At 43.4% G+C, this 15,387-nt stretch overlaps 1 protein-coding gene and 1 non-coding gene across 7 annotated transcripts; both read right to left on the reverse strand.

Annotated features, from left to right (window-relative positions):
* Positions 1-4,342: 4,342 nt before the first annotated feature.
* Positions 4,343-11,578, reverse strand: fbxo31 (F-box protein 31). Of its 6 annotated transcripts, XM_071528509.1 has the most exons (11): positions 11,390-11,578; positions 11,092-11,305; positions 10,212-10,283; positions 9,762-9,848; positions 9,193-9,269; positions 8,787-8,954; positions 8,522-8,596; positions 8,230-8,339; positions 7,887-8,040; positions 7,101-7,474; positions 4,343-6,273 (listed from the first exon to the last, which is right to left on the reverse strand). In XM_071528509.1, exons 1-11 carry the CDS (start codon positions 11,510-11,512, stop codon positions 6,051-6,053), a joined length of 1,677 nt encoding a protein of 558 aa, XP_071384610.1. In that variant the 5' UTR covers positions 11,513-11,578; the 3' UTR covers positions 4,343-6,050. The 6 variants fall into 6 exon arrangements, with proteins under 6 accessions (XP_071384610.1, XP_071384619.1, XP_071384626.1 ...); XM_071528518.1 differs by lacking the exon at positions 9,762-9,848 and having other exon boundaries at positions 11,092-11,321; positions 11,397-11,578; XM_071528525.1 differs by lacking the exon at positions 9,762-9,848.
* A 2,607-nt stretch (positions 11,579-14,185) lies between these two features.
* trnar-acg (transfer RNA arginine (anticodon ACG)) lies at positions 14,186-14,258 on the reverse strand. Its single transcript has one exon. It is a non-coding gene; the product is annotated as a tRNA-Arg (tRNA).
* Between the last annotated feature and the right edge of the window lie 1,129 nt (positions 14,259-15,387).

A 15,387-nucleotide genomic window follows, 5' to 3' on the forward strand; every position in this document is an offset into this window, starting at 1 on the left:
CCGACCTGCTGCGATTCCTCTGGTGGCCACAAGGAGACCTGAGTCAAGCACCATGTGAACACAGGATGAAGGTGCACCTTTTCGGAGCTACATCTTCCCCTAGCTGTGCTAACTACGCCCTCAGGAAATGTGCAGAGGATTTTGGACATGAGCACAAGGAGGAGACGGTGGACAAGCTGCAGCACTGCTTCTATGTGGATGACTGTTTGGTGTCAGTTGCAACAGAGGAGGAAGCACTGACCCTCTGTCATGAACTCATGTCTCTGTGCGCTAAAGGGGGATTCTGTTTGACTAAGTGGCACAGTAACAGATCTGAAGTGCTCAAGGCCATTCCAGAGCCGCACAGAGCTAAAGGCGTGAGGCAGTTGGACCTGGAGCGGGAGTTTTTGCCCATTGAAAGAGTGCTGGGTGTGGAGTGGTGTATCAAGTCAGACACCTTTAAAATCAAAATTGTATGGAAGGACAGACCACTCACCCGCAGAGGCATCCTTTCTACTGTCAGCTCTATTTATGACCCTCTGGGTATGCTAAGTCCCCTTGTTCTGACAGCAAAGAGGATCTTGAGGGATTTGTGCAGAAGAGGAGTTGGTTGGGATGAGCCCATACCAGAGACTGTCTCCAAAGAGTGGCTTAAGTGGATGCAAGGGCTCCACCTACTGGACAACTTTGAGCTCCGCAGATGTTTAAAACCTCTGGAGTTTGGAGATGCTATTACTGCGCAATTACACCATTTCTGCGATGCTTGTGAGGAAGGCTATGGTACAGTCACTTACCTGCTGTTAAAGAACGAGCACCTCCAAATGCACAGTGCTTTCATTATGGGAAAAGCTCGTGTTGCCCCACTGAAGACAGTTACAATTCCAAGAATGGAACTGATTGCTGCAACAATGGCCAGTCGCATGGACGTCCTGTGGAAGAAAGAGCTACACATGAGTCTTCAGGAATCTGTGTTTTGGACTGATAGTGCTTCTGTGCTGAAATACATCAAAAATGAAAGCTCGAGATTCAAGGTGTTTGTTGCCAATCGTGTTTCAGAGATACTGAAATCATCTCACCCTGCACAGTGGAGGTATGTGGATACAGCTTCAAATCCAGCAGACGCAGCATCCAGAGGGGTCAAAGTGGAGGCATTTCTTAAGGACAGACTCTGGTTAACGGGACCTCTGTTTCTTTGCCAACCTGAAACAGAATGGCCTGTGAACCCTGAGCCTGTGAGCCATCTCTCCCAGGACGATCCAGAGGTGAAGAAAAGTGCCGTCGTAAATGCTGTGCAAACTGGGGAGGATCCCACTACTCACCTGATCCATCATTATTCCTCTTGGATCCGATTAAAGAAAGCTGTGGCATGGTGGCTGAAATACAAGGAATGGTTGTGGTCCAGTAGCAGGAAGAGGAAAAGGCTAACAGCCAATCAGCGTGAAGAGAGCATGCAGCAGCAGAGAATGATGGAGCAGGAAATGTGCACATTTAAAAGCGCAGCCGTCCCTGGAGGTTTTACAGTGGAGGACATTGACAAGGCTGAGCTGGCCATAATTCAATTTTGCCAGAGGAGAAAGTTTACAGAGGAGCTTTCGTGTCTGGAAAAGGGACAAAACATCAAGAAAAGTAGTCACCTGTACAAGTTGTGTCCAAGGCTGGAGGATGGAGTCTTGCGTGTGGGAGGTCGGCTTAGTAAAGCAGCATTGCCTTTGGAGTCTAAGCATCCCATCATTCTGTCAAAAGATCTTCATATTTCTACCCTGTTGCTGAGAAAAGTCCATCAAGAGGTAGGACACAGCGGCCGCAATCACATGTTGTCCAAGCTCAGGGAGAAATACTGGATGACGGGAGTTAGCACTGCCATTAGGGGAGTCCTGTCCAAGTGCACCATCTGCAGAAGACTTAACGCCACTCCAGTTTACCAGCAGATGGCAGACTTGCCCACAGATCGACTCAAGCCTGATGAACCTCCATTCACTTGTGTGGGAGTTGACTATTTTGGACCCTTCGAAGTGAGGAGCAGGAGGAGTATAGTAAAAAGGTATGGTGTCATATTTACCTGTCTCGCATTGAGAGCTATTCACATCGAGGTGGCACCTTCTCTGGATACTGATTCCTTCATCAATGCTCTGAGGCGTTTTATATCCAGAAGAGGACAGGTCCGCGAGCTGCGCTCTGACAATGGGACGAATTTTGTAGGAGCAGAACGTGAGCTAAAAACAGCAATTGAGCAGTGGAACCAGGCACAGGTGCATGATGTGCTACTCCAAAAGGGCATAAAGTGGACATTCAACCCCCCTGCTGGGTCACATCATGGAGGAGCGTGGGAGAGGCTGATCAGATCTGTGAGGAAAGTCCTGAACTCCACCCTCAAAGTGCAACACCTGGATGAGGAGGGACTCCACACGGTTCTCTGTGAAGTTGAAGCCATTATCAACAGCAGGCCCATCACCAAAGCCTCCACGGATCCTAACGACCTGGAAGCACTGACACCGAACCATCTCTTACTGCTTAAAAACCAGCCTTCATTACCACCTGGAGAGTTCCAAGCCGCAGACCTATATGCACAGAGAAGATGGAGACAAGTTCAGTACATATCTGATCTTTTCTGGAAACGCTGGACAAAGGAGTACCTGCCTCTGTTACAGGAACGACAGAGATGGACTGGGGTCCAGAGAAACCTTGTCACAGGAGATCTAGTTCTGCTTATGGACAGTACCGCACCTCGGAATTCCTGGATTATGGGACGTGTCTTGCAAACCTTTCCGGACCGCAAGGGATTTGTCAAATTCGGATTAAGACTAAAACCAGTTGCTTGGACAGGCCCATATCCAAGGTCTGTTTGTTGCTGGAGACAGAGGAGGCAGCATGAGGACGTTGCTGACCTCTACAGAGACTCTGTTTTTTCCGGACTTGAGCTGGACTTTGCACTAGTCGGTCAGAGATGACCAGAAGAAGGAATATTCAGTGTATGGTTTATTCATGGACTTTAGCAATTTATTAGACATTTTGCATTTTTGAAATTGATATGATGATTTATTATGTTTCCTGTTGTATTTTTTGAATGTGAATTATTATGTGAGACCTAATAATTAGGGGCTGGTGTGTAGGAGACATACAGGGTGGAGATGAGGTTCACGGTGCGCTTGAGTGTGTGTGTTGCAGAGGTGGTGGTTCACGTGGGAGTAGGCGTGTGCATGTACGGAAGTGTGTGCGTAAAGGTGCTCACTCACCTGGCACACAGATGAAGAGAGTCAGGCTTGGGTAGTAGCCGTAATTTTTGTTGACCGCTACTCATTCATTCTTGCTGCGCTGTGATAGCTCTGTGCTGGTTTTTTACAATAAATACACCAAAAGCATATTTGGATCTCAGCGTATCTGTCACCATAACCTCCTTGCGTGTCACAAATCTGCGAACCCCAGGACCCAACCTCATACTCTCAGCGGCTAAAAAGGTGTGTTTTTGGAAGCCGCAACAACAAAGTTCCGAACTTTTTGTGCGATGTTTATTTTCTTCAACAGTTCTGGTATGATTTTTGTGTGTTTAATCAGCCACTATACATTTTTAGCCTGAAATCCACCTAGGCTGTCCACTTATCGGGAAACACAAAGCAATATAACATGACATGACATAACATAATTTTTAGTGTTCTAGTTATATCGCGTGACTTGACTTCCCCACTTACTTGCGCTGGTCGGGCCGACCACGGAAGCTGCAATGGGACAAACTAGGGGGCTCATTTTCTGTTGTTGAGCCGCAACACTTTATTTAGATTGAAAATAAGGCACAAATTTATCCTAAAAACGTTCCTAATGAAGCTTTAGATACATTCCATCTTGCATGTATCTATCTATAGTTTGTGTGCACAAATGTAATTGTGTATACTGACTGCAGTAGCTTAGTTTCTTACCTTTTAGATTATTATTATTAGATAATATTATTCGATTATTATTATTACAGTTTATTAGACTTGTTCTGGGTTCCCTACTCGCAGGGGATCGAATGAAAACAGATGATAAAGGAAAATTACATTTGTCCTTTATTCCACTGTATTGTACAGTAGAGCAGTCTGAAGCCCTGAATCAGGTCATTTTAAGGACTATAGTTAAACACTGGTCTGGCAGTATGACTGCAGCATGGAGCAGCAAACTGGTCAGCACAGACAAAAATCAGTCATAGAAATGTCAAGAAAAATGTTTCATGGTCTCGTAGCTAAAAAGTGTGCTGATGTAATATACTTAGCCAAAGTCACTGAAGTAGAGCAATAATCCTTTTACATTTTTTTTGTGTGTGACTGCAGTGTGCTAAACATACATAACATTTAAGAACATACAGATTGGACATGGGTTTGTTTTTGTTTGTTTTTTTATTACTGAGAAGAGCGCTTAAGCTGAAAAGCTCCCTGAAGTCAGATGTGAGCAGTTCAATAGGTCAAACTTTGTTAGTTTCCCGCAAAATCAGACCTATGGCATTGAAAGTAGTACAAAGCACAACTTTTCAAAGGCAAATCATTCAAACAGCTGAGCACAGAGGGTTTACAGATAGGAAGGAAAAGGTACATAAACAAAACAAAATTAAGTCTATGACACCTTTATAGACATTGTTAATATTTATTATATTACTTATCCACACAGTTTTTGCAAATGTTAGTAAAGCTGCAGTCTGATACAAAAGTGCTGGCCAGTGGTTTTGAATGATTCACTATGCTGCCCAGAAAAGTGCACTTGGAGTAAGAGAGCTACTGGGCTCCACCATCAGGCCGTGATGAGACATACAGACACTTACTTGGTACTTTGAGATGCACCTTGAGCTGCTAGGTTGTATAATGTTTAGCTAGCCAGAAGTTCCAAATGAACTGGAAAACCGGAGGGAAAAGCTTTGCAGGTATAAAGCCAGGCAAACTTTATGTCAGCCATTTTAAATAGACAACAAACGTGATACATTTCAAAGGTAAAAGAAGCTTCTGGTCTAGACCATAAGTATACAAGCACAGAAACTTCATAATTTTGATACTTTGATTAAAACCAGCTTATTCATGTATTGGTTAGGTTACTCTATTGCATCACAACATCTTTCCGATTTATTACATAGTATTGTATAGAGTGTGGTGACATTAATAGTAAATTTTACATGTAGGACCATGAACCAACATATATCATGTCAAAAGATATCTTTAAAGTTCCTGTTCAAAGGGCAACAAGATATCAGTCTACCAAAAACCAGCTGATGTGGCTACAGTGATAAGACAGCATAAGCTTACTTGTCAGTGGTTAGAAAATTAAAGAAAATGAATGTAACTTTATTATGCACATGGCCAGTTTTGTGATACCAATAAAATGGTTGTTTCTGGTATACTTTCATTGACTTAGTGGCAAAGAGAAAAAACACCTGAGATGCAGTCTTTTTTCAATTCTGTGACGCCCCTAAAGCAAGAAACTAAATCAAGAGCAAGGCATGCTGCTTTGCAAAAATATCATCATGTTGTGACAATAGTTGCGCGTGTAATGCAATTAGATCTAAATAAAACGCAGCATGCAGTTCAGTATGTTGGGCATTGAATTAATGATAGTACCACAAAGTAGAATATATAGGACACCTCTTTCTTCTTCAAGCACTATGAAGTACAGACATGGTGTACATTTTAGAATCAGAGGCACATACAGTTTGATCCATAATAAGTAGTATGAGATATCATTCCTCTTCTCCTGCTGGGAATAAATAAATAAATAAAAAGCTGTCGAGGAGAAATTTTGATGTCATGTGACCCGTTATCATGCTGCACCAGAGATATTGAGGTCGTACTGTGGTCAGGTGATAAACAGTGACTGGGGAGGCCATTCAAAGTGCATGTATGGGAATACGAGTGCGAATGTTCTGGGTCAGGGTGACATAACTAGCTTTATCAGACAGTAAAACCCCATGTTCGTTAAGCCTGTATAGATAGAATCTGAAAGATTAAGGTCAGCTAACGTGGTAGTAACGGTTACTAGGGAAGGACAGAGGTGATTTGTGTGTAATGAGTGTATTATGCATTGTATTGTGGGAGGAGGATCTACGTGTGCGTGGTGCATCAGGATGTCCAGGACTGCATGTTGCGCAGCATGGCCTCAAAGCGCTCCATGTTCGGGGCGTGAGCGTGGGCCAGGTGGTCCGTCAGCCGGCTGTATAAGCTGAAAGACTTCAACTCCAACCAGATGAAGCCAAAACGGTCCTCATCAAACAGCACAAACAGCCCCGGGGTGCGCTCTGGGCTTGTGAAGCCGTGCCCAGCAATCAGGCCCGTCCCATAGAAGCTGAAATGGAGGAACATCAACACATCAGTCAGCCAATATACTGTCGGGTGTGAATTTGAGGGCTGAAGCCTGACGTTCGACTACTGGGTTGTAAACACCGTTCTGGCAAGCACTAGAGTACTGTAATCACCTGTAGTCACCATGTAAAATGATAAACAACTGCCAAATTGTTTTATTAATAATTAATAACTTTAGGAATATGAATTTACAATATGAAAAACTTACCGTCTTGATTTATAGCAACCTCCTTTATGGATTTATACAAATGAATAGAAAATAGGAATTCTAAGGGTCAAGACTGATTCATTCCTTATATTTGTTGAGAGCACAGATCGAGAAAAAGTAAAGTTTTAAGTAAAAATACCAAACATTTGCTGGTTACAGCTTCACAAATACTAAGATTTGCTTGTTTTTCTCCATTCCATGTTATTATAAAATTACTACTTTGGGATTTTCAGGCTCCTGGTCAGACTATTTTAAGAATCACTTTGGGCTCTGGTAACATGATTTTTGACATTTTATAGACTAAATGATTAATCGATTAATTGAAAAAATAATCGATGGGTTAATCAATAATGAAAATAGTTAGTTGCAACCCAAAAAATGTTGCAGAAGAAGACTATAACAGCTCAGGAACAATAGGTGCACTGAGTCAGACTCCACAATTGCTGGTGAAGTGGCTATAATTTGATCAAAAATCATAATAGTAACGCAATCTTAAAGAGGCTACAGTTAAGACTATAATACCATATTGAAAAACAGGACTGCGTCTGTACACTGTGGGTTTCTATACATTATCTAGGTCCTTTAGCAGAGTTATTACTCACCACTTCCTGCAGGTGCGAGGGTAGACCTCGTTGCGGGCCATAACCCCAAGGGGCAGGACGAAGGGCTGGGCATCAGGGGGGCTGCTGCTGCTGCTGCTGGGACCAGGCTGGCAGCTCTCTGAACAGACTCCGGAGCCCGCCTCTACCTCCTCCGCTCCACTGTCGCCACCGCAGGCCCCCTCTGCTGCGTCTTCGGGGGCGGTGGAAGTGCCCTTGGCCTGTTGCTGTGCCTCCCTCTGTACTTCCTCGTGCACCCCCAGTACCAGACGGGACAGCTCCTCTATGCTGCGCTGGCGCTCCAAGTCTGGAAGGACCACGGACCGGCTCAGGTCCACATCCAGTGTTAGCTGCCCTGCAGGAACATTGGGGTCTCCCTATTGGAAGGGGTAAAATTACAGTCTGCACCACTAGCAGCTGAATCACGTGGGACAGTGCCACATCTTCCAACCCAGTAGGTGAGATGTTCCATTCAAAAGCAATGGGTGCACAGTTCTACCCTAAGCTAAGGGCTATTTTATGATTAATCGAAAAGCTATGTTCTTGATGAATATTAATTAATATGTTTATATCATTATATATGTTATTATTGTAATAAGCCTACGACAACTTAACTTTGCAGGGACGACATACCTATGACATGCCTAATTTCAGTTGGTTAGCAAACCTTGCCACGACTTCTTGAGACATGCTCACTCTCCACTGGTGGTTATTCACTAATCAAAAAAAAAAAAAGGTTGCGGAATTGGTCAATTGCCATTCCATGAGTTGCAAAGTATTGGGACTCACTGTGAGCTTAGTGGCCCTCGCAGTTGCTCCATGGAAACTGAGCATAACAATCTCCAGGCCGTGGCTCCCATAGGTGCCCTTGAAGAGGCCGGGCTGCAGCAAGTCGGAGGGCAGCCGAGGAGGCAGGTAGATCCGCCGGTATGTCAAGCAGTTACTGTCAACAACAAAGCATATCAAAGACACATCTTAGCCTCTACCAAGGCCATAGGATCTATAGGTTATAGATAAATCCTCGCTCATGACTTTTAAAGAGAAATCATTCAGGCTTTTCTGAAGATGCCAAGCCATTCTTGTCATTATTATATTTGCTGGTATAAATAAAGTATGAAAGAGAGAGACATACTCATATTGGCTAGTATAAATGAACTTCATGAGGATGAGCTCCTGCATGTGCTCATGGAAGATGTCCTCCAGCGTCCGCCCCCATTCTTCTTCCAACCATGTCCTAAACTCCTACACACACAAACACACACGCGTGCACACACACCACAGAAAGCTGATAACATTGTCTTTGAATTTCAACATTATCAAAGTACATGGACTTTAAAAACACAATTAAGCAAGACAGCAGATTAATTACAAAAGGGCCATTAACAAGTTGCAGATAATGACAGATCCCTGACTTGCCCCCTCACCTCCTGCCTCCCTCCTGGCATGCGGTGATGATCAGTCTGGTTACATTTGGTTGAGAATTCATCCTTCTTCACAGTCTAAAAATAACACATCACAGAAACATATTAGAGGACAACCTACTTTTAGATGATGGTACTAACTTCACATTAGAGTAGCATCAGTAAAAAAAATATCCACCAAATTCTGTAAAGCCCATTGCTCTGGTGCACACAGGTATCATCCTGAATATCAAGATACCAATTGCAAACATGCTGTGCGGGGACTGACCTGTATGTCTCCTTTGTGAGGGCCCTTGTGTCCGTACATGCACTCCACAGTGGCCTTCTTGCTCTCCCACATGTGGATGCGGAAGAGTGGCCGTCTTCTCATGGGATCCTCCACACGAGGGTCGTGAGGCGGCAAGTACATCCAGCCAATGATGAATAGCCCATCCACCTGAAATGAAAACACTTTCAATATTTCACCAGCCAAATAGATAAATTATCCTAAAAATGATGTTTGGTTGCCTGCCAAAGCGGCTGACCAGCGTTTGGCAGGTAGATGGAGCTCATTTCCCCATTTTATTCGCTTTTTGTGAAAGAGATCAACAAATAGAGATTTAGCATCACTGCCCTCACCAATGAAAAAAAGGCTTGATTGGCAAACTTGTGTAAATAGGTTTGTTTGTACTTACCACAACATTGAGCAGCCCGCCATAGGGGCCAATGTCAGGCTGCCACAGGCCCAAGATATGTCTGTATGGGTGAAGCACTGCAACAAAGAGCACAAAACCATACCAGTATCAGTTTCTGCACTGCTACCCTGATGCTATGCTATGTGCAATGCCATGCGTGGTTAAAACACAACAGCAAATGTTTTAACCCACACATAATGGTGTTTGAACTGAGATGAGGTGCTCGTCTACGGCTCCAATGAGGGCACGGTCTGTTTTTAAAGCTGACAGGCTCTGTCTGGCCTAGAGTCTGGGACATGTAAACCCAAAGGGAAGAAAGTGTAAACTAACTGCAGCCCCGCCGGCCAAGATTTTAAAGAAAACACACACAGCAAAAGTTATCTGACCTCCTGTTTTAGACTGAATGGAAAGCAAACGGTGCTGAGGAGAATCACCACAAATCCTTTTCACACACAGGATGCACAATACTGTCAAACCCATCTGCTTGCAAGCTAAATTAATAGAATCCCCACACACACAACCCCACATGCTGTGGGCAATTAGCGCCATCCAAGAGGCGCAGTACATACAGTACATGTACACGTCTCTATAGTCCATGTGCTCGTAGTCAGGAAGGAGCTTCATAAAGCGCCCAGACTTCACCCGAGGGTTGACACCTGGACAGGCACAACACAGGTATGTGTAGAGTGCACAGACAGGCTCAGCGGACTACTATGAGTACTCTAGTGAATACAGAAGTGTGCCAAAAAATAAATAAATTCAAAGATCCAACAGGTGACACTGGTCTGCATGGTATGTTTCATTAACAGTTGGTGTTGCCAAATGCAAAAATTTCTAAATCTCATAAGAAAAGCCCAAAAGGCCAAAATATGTAGGTACAAGCTTAGGTGGAGATGCACACAATAAAGAAGACAAACACTGAATCAACTGGTGGAGAAGGGATGAGCGAAATACTTGACTGGAACAAGTCATGGGTCACTTGAGAGCTTTTTCTTTTTTTTATTGGCAGGCAAGCTCACGTTTTACATAGAGGTCCCGGCTGGATACGCCTCCCACTTCCATCTTCCGCAGATCCTCCCTCATGCCAAACTCTGTAGAAGATACATAAAAGAAAAGAAACAGGAGGAAGCTTGACATAAAGCAGGTCAGGATAGAGCTGTGCATCCCACATTTCTACATAGGAGTTAAGAGGTCATTGAAGTGGATTTATACAGATATAAGCTATAATTGAAAATGAAATCCTTAAACAGCATAATCAATTGGCTCTGTTATTCAATATTGCAATCATGTGAATTGTGGTGCAAAGCATTATAGCAGTTCTACATTTAAGAGAGATTAAAACACCCTGACTCACAGCAGATCTACTGGAGTAACCCAGGTTGTCACACTGACCGCTCTGTTGCTCATTATCTGACAGCCGGCCACGAAATTTGCACAGCAGCCAGAGACCGTCCAGGCATAATCTCCAGTCAACAGAGGTGGAGAGGACACGACTATATTAATGACTCACACACCGGTTCACCAGCATGCCTATGTGCCTGTGGCCGAGATGGCCCTAATAGTGTCAGGCCCAAGTCTATTTTTTGCAGCATGTGACTGCAGAGCGCACAGACTGGATTAGCGGTAATTTCCTTCCTGGTTCCCGCACAGATCAATATAAAAGCTTTTAGGGGAATGCATTTCCGAGGAACCAGAGCACGGTGCCCCGATGCAAATAGTGTGTCGACAAGAAAAAAACAGATTGTCATCCCCCTCTGTGGTTCGAGTGCAGCACCGCACCACATAACACACAGATTTGATTAATTTGCTAGTTAAAACTGGCTTTCGCACAAGCAGGTGACACAGTATACATGACTGTTACATGCAAATCTCTACACCGAGCGATCCCTGTATATTTACCCTCCATGCATCGCCTTCTCCAAATGGTTTCCGTGTTGAGGATTTGCCTGAATTTCTTGCAGACGAGGGCGACATTTGGCAGCGCCGTGCCGGGCAGTAAAGAGAATATTTCCACCAAAAGCTCCGGGGGCAAGTCCAATAAGGACTGTGGATTTGGAGGTCCAGTGTTTGCACGATCCAGAAACCCGAGTTTGTTGGCATTAGCGCTGCCGTACTCCGGAGAAGCGTCACTCGGCCCTGCAGTGGCGACGGTGCTGCGCGGGCCTGCGCCGCCGACGTCGGCTTGCTTCTGGCCCACGATCCGCTCCTCTTCCTCCTCGTCCATGTCGGAATCGCTGCCCTGATCCTCTTGGTTTTGTCGCTGTCGCCGCCGGCACCTCCGCGACTGACCCACTCCGCAGAGCCTGGCACACACAGCCATCCGTAGTCACCAAACAGGCAACATTACATCACCACAACAAATGTATCAGCTGCAGTCTGGCTGATCTCCTCCTGCCCTTGTGTGCATGGGCGGAAACGTTCCTCGTGACGTCAGAGCGGTGTATCTATCCACGAGCGTAGTGGGTCTAGCCAGCGAACAAGCCCGTGCGGGGACGCTGTTGGGTTTTTGTGCGGGGCCCCTAGTGGCTTTCTGTGTTGGTATTATTTAAAACTGGCTATACGCACATAATCTTGCTGTACTCCGCTGTCGTAACATAGCTCAGTGGTTCCCAATGTGTGGTTCGGAGACCATGAGGGTTTCACAGCAAAATGATAGATAGCATTGCACCATTATTGGAAGTTAGCGCAGAGAGAATGGGAATGACTGAGAGATTTAATACCTCCCCACTGTCATATGCTACGTCTGTACTAAATCACTACATGTGTAGCTACTAAATCACTACATGAACTGCTCAACATCAGATCACATGCGGGTGACGGGTCTAAACTTGGGGGAGGGGGGTGGTTACACACAAAAACAAGAGAAAAAATATCCAATTTCCACTGTGTTTGAGATTCTGTTACTCTGTTTCAGTAATACTAAAAGTAATTCTGACACTTGGAGAACAAACTCCCAAGGTGTACCTTTCAGGAAATACCAACATAATGGCTATGGTTCAAGTACAGTAACCATTTTACTTTGGGTAGGCCTATGTTATTTTCAGCCTTGTCTTCAGAAAAGGGGGTGCATGAAAAAGTTTGGGAGTCATTAATTAACGGCATCAGGTTTCCGATTCACATCCCAGATTAAACAGTAAACAGTTAAATTAAATTGTTTAATCTCTAGACTGTAGTCAGCCAATGTTACATAAGACCTTCCCACACTACACACTCTAAGTCCGGGGCAAACCTTAGGCTGGGGGCAGACACCGGGTTGTGTTGGCCCCTGTTCACACAGATAAAATGTATAGCCCTGGGCTAAGTGATTCACATTTATTATAGACCTTTCTCATGGCTGTCGGTTTAGGCTACTTGTTGTCGCGCCTGCGTACAGTATGGGGTCGCTGTCAATCAGATTTTTGTTTTAGTAATCATCACCAGTCAAATTCAACACTGTTATTTGTAGCTGCTTGATTGAGCTCCCAGAACATGAAGACACTCACTGCGCTCATTATCTAATTAATCCATCTGCACTCTATGAATCAGATGAACATTAATGAGAAATCATGTGTATAGTTAAGTGATTTAATTAGATGTTTACTAAGTCACGAGTATAGAAATAGGCTAACACCATTTGCAAAACAGGAATATGACAAAAAAGTATTCCTTAAGACTGTGTTTTGACTGTATTCTGTTACTGATCAATAGGCTACATTAATAGATAGAACTTTTAATGTTGCTCCAGCTACACTGTTAAACTATGTTCAGTACAACATCTTAACAGTCCGATTTTTCATTATTAGCCTACTCTCTGTTCAGTTTTTATTCCAAGCATACATTGATAAAGGTATTCTTGTCCCAGCAGATATCTAATAATATCGGCTTTTGCTCTTTCATGTCACTTACACAGTCTGCCTCATCGTATTTCCTGTATCTCCTTACATCTCGAACACAAGGTCGGTCCAGGTGTATAATGTCTGACCTTTACTCTTTACGTTAAGCTATCTCATGAAACCTTGCTATCAAGTGTCCACCACCATGTCAGATGTCATGCAGATATCATGCTCTCCCACATTGCTGATATACGATATATATTTTTTAGATCTATCCTTTAGATCTATCTCAGTCCCAAAACACATCTTGCTATCTGGCCTAACTGCTGTTAAGGAAACTGCTGTATTGGAAACCACCACATACACTCACAAAATCTGAATGGATCAACATTTACTTTAATGCAATTAATGAAATTTCCATGCGGTCAGGATGCAACAAAAGAAGATAATAATCTGTCCTGTTTTACAAGTACCTTGTGTAAAAACAAAGGGTTGTTGTGATGATTAGAACATCAAATACGTGGAGAGTATTTTCTTTTAATTTCCCTCTGTTTTTCTTTTTAATGGAGAACACAGATTAAATGGTTCACTGGTGAAACATTAACTTAATATTTAATAAGGCTGCACTACCATTGTAACATTCCTCAATAAAAAACTGGTCACCACCGAAAAGATATATAGTAGCCTACAACAAAAAATCTTTTAAACCTTGATTACAAGCTACACAGACACACCCACACACATGCTATACATAGATAAAGAAATAGAGTTATACTGTATTATTCCACAGGGGATAACTGGGTTCAGCAGTATGATCAAATACACCATATGCGAGATGGAAAACTAATACAACATAATAAAAGAACATGAACGCCTCTTCAAAGTTGAGTAATTCACGTATTCACATATTTCGCAGCGGTATTTACACACTGACGTATTATCGGAGGCTCGTTTCTCGCCCAAGTCCCCTTCTTTGTTGCTCCAACTCTATCGCTGGTAAAACTCGCAACAGCGCCAAATGTCCATATACATACGTGCTGTGGCCAAAAATATAAGTCTTTTTAAAGTAAGAGGGAATATTAGATTTGTTGGAATCGCCTTTAGCCAAGCAATTACGCGGATTGGTCAGTAGTTCTTCCGTGAAGACTAAGCAAGGAAAAAACACAAGGATAAAAAAGAATCGAGCCAGCCAGGAGTCGAACCTAGAATCTTCTGATCCGTAGTCAGACGCGTTATCCATTGCGCCACTGGCCCTCTAATAACGCTAATGTAATAGCATCTATATAACCATGGCTCTGTAGCACCTTTATGATCTCTTAAAAATGGATCAAAACAACAAATCATGGATTGACTTGAATTGTATTTGACATTTTGATCACTCTTCCTGCAATCCTGGTGTTACGCTCTTTAGCAAGCTAATGTTCCTATGTGTGAATTACGCTAACGTTAGCTGTTAGCTAACGTTAACTTTAGTAAACAGTTAGCAAACCGGTTAGCTTTAACGCTGGTTTGTTAAGTTAGTTAATAGCTATTGTTACCTACACTTTTAGTTAACGTTAGCAATCCATGCCATGTGCTATGCCACCTCTTTCAATCTGGTCAAAAATACACGAAACAACAGCCCCTCTACGTTGAGTTTTGTGGAAGCATCCCTGCCAGGAATCGAACTCAGGTCTCCCGAATCGATTGAGAGTCTGCATCAAACTCCCTGCGACACTTTAACCAAACACTGACCGAGACAGCCTAACAGCCCAAAGATTTAGAAGCGTCTATTCCGGGAATCGAACTCGGGTTTCCTGTTTGAGAGTCTGCAGTCGCTGCGGGTTCTCTATATAAAAAAGTGATTTCAACCACCGCCCAGGGACTGCAAATGCATTGTAGCTTTATAGTTAATTCTGGGGAAGTTACTAACTGTCTACTGTCCTTGTCATATAAAACACCTCCTGCAGTAACTTATGAAAAACGCCTGCTTCTTATGTAGAAAACTCTACAGTCTAGCATTGTCCACTTTATGAAATTCCTGACGTAAATTACAATTGGTGACAGGGTACAATCTCTTGAGATATATAAAACATTACAGAAAGGATGATTGATAACAAAATTAGAGCTTTTTGTTTGGGGACACACAAAATTAATATGGGGCCATCTGATCTCTATCCCAGTGGCCTTACCCTACCAGGCAAATTAGGATAAAAGCTAATGTTGTAAACTGTCATGCACAATTTGTTCAACAACGATTTTTAAGTTCTTCTGTAAAGTTGCTGTCCCTTTTACATTTTTAGAAGCTGTCCCATTGGACTTCTGTGTATATTTGTGTCTGACGTCTGACCCCTTGCCCAGGGACTGCAGATGAATTGTAGCTTTCTAGTTGGCAGTTACTGTC

The sequence above is a fragment of the Centroberyx affinis genome, unplaced genomic scaffold (assembly GCF_046629955.1).
Source record: "Centroberyx affinis isolate AG114_WGS23_722 - 3 ecotype Tasmania unplaced genomic scaffold, CSIRO-AGI_Caff_v1 ptg000121l_1, whole genome shotgun sequence".
Taxonomy (NCBI): domain Eukaryota; kingdom Metazoa; phylum Chordata; class Actinopteri; order Beryciformes; family Berycidae; genus Centroberyx; species Centroberyx affinis.

Bases quoted from the DNA above. Each gene is read 5' to 3' on its own strand.
- fbxo31 (XM_071528494.1), bottom strand. From the start codon at position 11,512: ATGGCTGTGTGTGCCAGGCTCTGCGGAGTGGGTCAGTCGCGGAGGTGC. The intron at 10,284-11,091 runs GTAAATATACAG...TATCTTCTACAG, and splicing joins GAGAAGGCGATGCATGGAGG to AGTTTGGCATGAGGGAGGAT. The intron at 8,955-9,192 runs GTAAGTACAAAC...TTTTCATTTCAG, and splicing joins GCGGGCTGCTCAATGTTGTG to GTGGATGGGCTATTCATCAT.